This window comes from Leptonotus elevatus, chromosome 15, assembly GCF_054856555.1.
Source record: "Leptonotus elevatus isolate MCC_2025b chromosome 15, RoL_Lele_1.0, whole genome shotgun sequence".
NCBI lineage: Eukaryota > Metazoa > Chordata > Actinopteri > Syngnathiformes > Syngnathidae > Leptonotus > Leptonotus elevatus.
The window spans coordinates 18,996,463-19,003,962 of record NC_141253.1 but is presented as its reverse complement, the minus strand read 5'-3'; the positions used below and the strand labels follow the sequence as shown (position 1 = coordinate 19,003,962).

Here is a 7,500-nt window from a genome sequence, read left to right as displayed (position 1 = left end):
ACTTCACATTGAAGGGAAGATACTAGCTGATAGGTGCAGTTGCAGTTAAAAAGTCAGGCCTCTTTGTACTCATCTGGGCATTGATGTAAAAAAATATTCAACATTAACATTTTAAACGCCACAACAAGATTCCTACGTTGCATTGTAGGCAAGGGTACATTCCTGGTGGATCAATGTGTCTTGTGAATTGTTGTTATGCAAACTGAAAGTTAGCTGCCACGACTACTGTTGCTTCTTCTTTCGTACCTTTGGCAGAAGTTGCTGCAGCGGTCACCAATATGGTGCCCAGGTAATCCCCAAGAACCACTTCAGTAGCCATTCATGTATTTTTTTTCAGAATGTTACAGAAATTATCATTTGAAAATACACACATTTAGCGAGGTTAAGTGGTATACAAAATGGATGGACTGATGAAAAAATCAATTTGATGTGGAAAATGTGTTCTGACACAAGCAATGTTGACCGGTACCTGAAAGTGTCTCCAATGCGGTCACGGAAGAAAAGAAAATCTCTGTGGTCCTGCAGCAGGAGGTCTCCAGTGTTAAAATAGACATCACCCGTCACAAACACATCCTTGATTAACTTCTTCTCAGACTGGACCTTATTTCCGGCGTAGCCCAAGAACTGGCTCATAGCTGTCACAGGAGCTACCAGGATACCAGCCTCACCTGTGCAAAAAAAGTATTCAAAGTGATGTGACGCTAATACAATGTCTTTCAATGAGAGAATAGATGCCATAATATTGCACATACAGATGATGGAATTACCTTTCTGTGCTCTTACACATCTTCCTGACACTGTTCTGAATGGTTCATATGTTTGTGTGTCATATCTTAGGAGTTCAAATGGTACTGAAAGCTGCAGAATCATAAATGTTTTCGTATTAAACATTGAATTGATCACATTCTCATACTATCACAATAAGGACTGATGGGAGAATGACTAAAAATTGATGACTGAGAAAAGAACAGGTTTGGCTTGGGCCATTGTATTAATATTGTGTTGTGGAGGAAATGGAAATTGGCTGTATGAAGAGTAAGAATAAATTAAATAATTTCAGAATTGATGTAAATGGAAGCTTGTTCCATCTTAACTCATTGACTTCCAGCCATTTTATCTGAAGCAACCCCCTTCGCTCCCGGCTGTTTTACTGGATTTTGACAGATTTTGCAAGGCCCACATTCTATTGCTAGAAAAACATGAAACCTACCAAAAGAAAGATTAGTGTCTCTTCTTTCATCAGGAAAAAGTATCTTTGCATCTGTTTTCATTTTGCAGCAACTAGCATTAGAATCTAGCTAAGTTTCATCAATATTCACATTCCTGGTGAAAACACTGACAAAAAGAGCTTGTTGCCACATGGCCCTGGTTGATCTCTTATACTGTGCTGCCACCTGCTGGCCGTTTTTTGTAATAACTACCATTGTTTTAAGCCACCTCTTCATGTCAGAAGCTACATCAAAGCCTTCTGTATGTTCTTGCATAAAAAAATCAAGTACATGTATAGATACGTTTTTGGGAGTGTAAAAAAACAAATTTACACGTTTTGGAGTTTGAATGAGTTAAGAATGAATATGAGAAATATTAATGATAAAATAAAAATATTTTTCCAAGTCTCGACCTTGTTGAAGTAGCTTGCTCTCCCAATGGGTCCGACCTCATTGGTATAGTTGAGGAAGCCAATACTGGCTTCAGTTAAACCATAACCTTCTCTGATCTTGATGGTACTGAAGCGTTTAGCAAATGCTTTCCACACATCTGACCGAAGCCCGCTTCCTGCTGCAAGCCAAACTCTGTGATTCTTCTCTTGTGGAACCTGCACAGAGAGATGGAATATTTCAATTCAACTGAAAGATTCGCCATAATCATGTTAAACATTTAGGACAGGTGTGTCCAACCTTTTTCATTTGAGGGCCACATACAGAAATATGGACGGATGCAAGGGCCGCTTTGAAATCGTTTGACTTCAATCTAGCAAGCAAGGATATATTGTTTATATTTTCTTGTTGTTTTGGGAAAACTGCTACACACCAGCTTTCTACTATAAAGGTGGTAAGGCAAATAAATTCAGATTTTCAAGATCCCACTAGACTAGATCCGAACCTGCACTAGACAGCAACCAAATCCAATCACCACATTCTGAATCAAAACAAGATAAAACACTATTAAGATGACCATTTAAACAAACAAACAAAAATAAGTTACTTGAGGCTAAACAGAACACCAAGTGGAATAAAAAAAAATCCTTTAAAATATTATTTTTATTCACCACAGTGTTTTGAAGAGAAATTGTGTTGTAATTTTAACTGTAAGTAGTTTATTTGTAAATTTTGAACCTAATTTTTCCAACACGTTTCATTCTGACTGTACACACTTCCATCCTTTTTTCTTTTCTTTTTTAAACTAGCCTTGTGGGACATCAAATGTTTTTTATATACATTTATTGTATGCTGTGGGCAGCTGGCATAGCTGGCAAATGGCCCCCGACCCATATTTTGGACACCACTGATTTAGTCGAATACCCCTGGCTTGTTTAATGGTACAATTCGTCCAACACCTATTACTCAAGGGTGCCTTTACAAATCTAGAAATTTTAAAAGGTGTATTGAAAAACCTTATTTTTAACTTCCAATCGAACTATTTTCATAATTGACAACTCTATTGACAACTCAATCCTTTGTGACTGTCCTTACACAACTCTTCTCATACCTCATCTTGAAGTATAGTAATCAATTTCAATTCCCACCTTTCCTTGATATTTAGTGTATTTAAGATAAGATATCCTTTTATATAACTGAGAAAGATGTTTTTTTATTTGGAGCACCTGCCACTGCCACAGAAATGAAATATTGTTCTACATTGTTCAGGCTTCTTCGTCTTATTTGCAGGCATTTGTATAAATCCTTTAATTCAAGCCCAAATTGTTTACGTTGTTCAAATGATTTGACCATTGTCCAGTAGAAAAAAATTCCAGGTCATGTTTGTAAATGAGAATTAGTTCTCATACATTTTTACCTGGTTAATAAAGGTTAAATTAAAAAAGAATACAAAATTGTTGACTATGGACAAAATTATGATGAAATCCCCCATCATCCCACAAGGAGGGAGGGAATTCTGGGTTACCCGAAATCAGCATGCATTTTGAGATTGTTTCTGGTCCCCCTAATATTTTCTAACAGTTGCCCACACTTTAAAGGGATACTTGACTCATTGATTTGACTCATTTTCAGCAGTAAATTTTATCCATAATTAATTTAATAACATCATTATTTTTCATGTGCAATTGGCCCTTTGCACAAATCCACTACTTCCTCAACTCAGTACCAGTCCTTCATTTCCTGCCTTTCATGATTGGACAATGTGGTATGCCTGACCTCAGTAACCACAACGACAATGGCCAGACGACACACCTGGATTCATCAGTTTGTCCAATCATGAAAGACAGGAAATGAAGGAGTGGCATTGAGTTCAGGAAGTAGTGGATTTGTGCAAAGAGCCAATTGTGTCTGTTTTTGCAGGTTTGGATCATGTGATGATCAATAACAAGCACTGTGTATTTTAGGGGCGGCACGGTGGTTGACATGCATGCCAGGTTAATTGGCAAATGTATTCATTCTATGAGAACCTTTCTATAGAGGTAAATATAGTGCAAAATTAACTTGTAAAATTGTTTTGGACCTGTAGAAAAATGTCTAAATTTGTATCTGTAAAAGTCGTGATTTGTACCTGTAAAAAATGTTTTTGTATCTGTACAAAAAAGTGTAAATTTGTATCTGTAAAAGTTGTGGTTTGTACCTGTAGAAATGACAACTTGTAGTCAAAGAAGTCGCCACTAGGAGTCACAAGTTTTTTTTTTCTGCTATTGTCCAGTCACGTGAGTTTTGCACCAAATATCTCGCTACAAATGGTGCAAAACTGATTCGTACTCGTAGAGCACCGTGATTTGTACTCGTAGAAGAAGAGGGCGGGTTCTGGACGATTTGGGCGGGCTAAAGCTCAACCTCATTAGTTGAGCGAACGACAGTGGGTTGAACTCAAATGACGCCACGTTTTTATCATTAATATGCACAATTCCGAAATTCCAAACAAACAAGAGTAGCCACACCAGTTTACATGTCATTTTGGAAGAAGAGGAGGTCCCAGGCGTGAAAATTTCAACATGGTTCAATATACAAACACCGTGTGGAACAGCTTAAACGTTGGTTGACATGCAGAGCACTCAAAGTGGGCAGAAAGAAAGAAGTTTTAGTATAAAGGTAAGATTTATTGTACGATCATAGCTTGTAATCCGGTGCTAGCTAGCTCATCTCATGTTGTTAATTGTCACGAAAACTGAACACATTGAAGTCACGATTTTTATTTCAAGATTTGAAGCCTACCACTGTAAATCTCATCCAATTTCAACCTACTCTATTTAAACTTTTTGAGTATCTCCTATTCGTTATTTATTTTATGTTAAAATAACTGTGATTATTGTTTTTTCCATAATCGAGCAGCCCTATCATAAAGGGACAAAATTTCAACCAAATGATACTACTGTAAATAAATTGGCATTACCAGGATGGTGCTACACTGGAACGACAAGCCAAAAATGAGGGGGTAGCTTTTAAATGTCACCTTACCACGGCATGGTTGGCCAGATATCGACAGAGCTCTCCTATGTACTGCACCACTGTCACATTGTATTTCACACAGTCCTTCCAAAATTGACTGGCTGAAAACTTCTTCTTTAACACACAGGTTGCACCTTTGATACAAATGGAGAAGAACACATAGCAGACAAGTAACATCAGTGATTATGAAAACCGACCATTAAAACTACAATGTATGCTCTGATGTAAATACATTTGGCCAGTAGTTACTGCTCTCCATTCGATAGGGTGTTGGCATAGGTGGCAAATCCAGGTCCAGAAAGTAAAAACCCTGCCACAGTTTGGCTTTAGCCAATGATGCTAGCTAGCTAGATAGCAGGTAAACCAGTACCATGGGAGCTAGCCAGGGAGCTAGCCAGCTAGCACTTTGGGCTAAAGCCAAACTGTGGTAGGATTTTTACTTTCTGGACCTAGATTTGTCACCTCTGGGTGATGGTAAGTCTATTAATGTAGTTTTCTTGTAATTGTACACATTTTATTGCTATCACAACAATTACTTGACTGACTACTTTGTTGCAGATCACACAGAGAAGCAGACCACACACATGCAGACATGCAATGAGTTGTTCTGTTCTCAGATGTTCTTACCAAGGTGTATGCATCCTCCAATGCCTAACAGGGAAGCAGACATGTGGTAAAGAGGAAGAGTGATATAGATGATGTCATCCGATGTAGCGCCGCACATCTCAAAGAATGCCATACTCATAATGGCTTTAAGATGACCCACACGTGCTGCCTTTGGGAAACCTGACCAAGAAAGATACATCATTTACGGCTGAAATTAACAGCTTCTTCTAACTATTCTATAGTACTTTAACTTTGGAATTAATTGGACATAGTGCGTAAAGAATTTCTGAACTGGTTCCATTCTATGTGAACTGACGGGAGTTGAAGAGTAAAAATTAATTTTGTTCCGATACCGTTTTTGGGCCCCGATACCGATTCCGATACCCAGCTTTGCCGTATCGGCTGATGCCAATAACATACCAATACCGAAGTTTTTTTTTTCCCTCAACATGAAAAAGCTGCCCTGCTATTGGTTCAGAGCATTCAAAGGCCAATAGGATATGTTAGCTCGGCATGCAGTGAACATGTCACACATCAGTGAATGTCGTGCATGAGCAAGACACAAGATACTGCATCCAAAAGCCTATATTAGCGTCAGAATTAATGGTATCGGCATGTTACTTGTCAGTACTCACCGATACCACTGTTTTAATGCAGTATCGGGGCCTCTGCTGACACCAGTATCTGTATCGGAACAACACTAGTTACAATGCTAACAGACACAGACAGAAAAACAGGCAGACAGGACCAAGGTTATTTTAGTTAACAAAAACTAACGAAAAAACTAAAAGTAATATTAAAAAAACAATTTTCTTAACTAAATAAAATAAAAACAAAAATGCTTTTTAAAAACAAAAACTAACTGAAACTACATTTTACTTTTTTACTTTGTTACTTTTTTCATTTTACCATGGTGTTTATTAAATATTGCACATAAGTAATACACTTTTTTGGTAACGAAAACTAATACTGAAAGTAACTAAAACTAAGCATTTTTTAAACTAAAACTAGAACTTGAAACTTGAAAAATAATTAAAACTAACTAAATTGAAAAAACAAAACTCAAAACGAAATAAAAACGAAATAAAATGAAAATTCCAAAACTATAATAACCCTGGACAGGACAGATAGATGTTAAGATATAGAGGTTTGCGGAAGTATTCATACCCTTTGAACGTTTCCACAAATTGTCACATTAAGCCCAAGTGTACTCATATATTTATTATTTTTTTATTTCACATGTTAGACCAACTCAAACTAGTGCATAATTGTGAAGTGGAACATGATTTCCAAAAATATTTACAAATAAAAATGAACAAAAAAATGTGGACACCTTTTGCTGAAATTACAGAATGTCTTTTGGGGGTATGTTTCGAATACTTTGGCACATTACCTGACTTTTTTTTTTTTAACCATTCTTTTTGCAGAACAGCCCAAGCCTAGTCAAGATTGGATGGAGGGCATCTGTAAACAGCCATTTTCAAATTTTTGCCAAAGATTCTCAATGGGATTTAGGTCTGGACTTTCTAACGCTCAATCAACAATCCTCACACTTGAACATATGCTCTATCACATGCAATCCCAATAAATAACATTTTAGTGTTGTCATTAGAGAATAATTTTAGAATTGATTAATCCGATTCATTTTAATGTTGTATAAAATTGTATTACAAAAGCATTTCCCCCCCGATTACTGTTTATTAACCAGTGATTGGTGTTCATTGCGTACTTCGTATTCATATGATGACTTAAAAAAAAAAGAAGGAGGCTTGATGTTACCGGTTCGGTCACTGTTTTCCAATGTGAAAACAGATGTTTGAAAATGTCTTATTTCTTAAACACAGAAGATAATCAGTCGTCTTTCATGAAGGACTACAGAAATCAGTAAACAATTACTGTTGATATCCTGAAATCAGAGGATTTGGAAAATGGTAAATAAAAAAAAATGGCTCCGAACGATTACTCGATTATTAAAATAGTTGTCAATTAATTTGATAATCGATTACTTGTCAACTAATCGATTAATTTTGACAGCTCTATAACATTTACACTTGTGGTAGTAACATGACAAAATGCGGAAAAAATTCTCAAAGAATAAATACATTTGCAAGTCACTACTGTGTGAGTAAATTAATGAGGCCATAAAATACAGTGCTTGTTATTTATACAACAATCTCTCAAGAAAAAACAATACTTTAAACATATATTTTGGAGAGGATACAATACTCGTGCAATACCTGTGGTTCCTGAAGTAAATATGAAGAGGAAGTTGGACATGATG

The 7,500-nt window shown here is 36.5% G+C and overlaps 1 protein-coding gene across 2 annotated transcripts in view; it reads right to left on the bottom strand.

Moving 5' to 3' along the window:
* LOC147162331 (long-chain fatty acid transport protein 6) overlaps positions 1 to 7,500 on the bottom strand; it is an 18,121-nt gene that overhangs the window by 1,113 nt on the left and 9,508 nt on the right. For both annotated transcript variants that reach the window (XM_086097346.1, XM_086097347.1), the window contains exons 2-7: positions 7,457 to 7,500; positions 5,241 to 5,399; positions 4,623 to 4,747; positions 1,622 to 1,816; positions 768 to 858; positions 470 to 668 (exon numbers count right to left, since the gene is read on the bottom strand). The exon at positions 7,457 to 7,500 is cut by the window's right edge and continues 160 nt beyond it. In XM_086097346.1, the coding sequence (XP_085953472.1) occupies positions 470 to 668; positions 768 to 858; positions 1,622 to 1,816; positions 4,623 to 4,747; positions 5,241 to 5,399; positions 7,457 to 7,500 (813 nt within the window). The remainder of the gene's footprint in view (positions 1 to 469; positions 669 to 767; positions 859 to 1,621; positions 1,817 to 4,622; positions 4,748 to 5,240; positions 5,400 to 7,456) is intronic.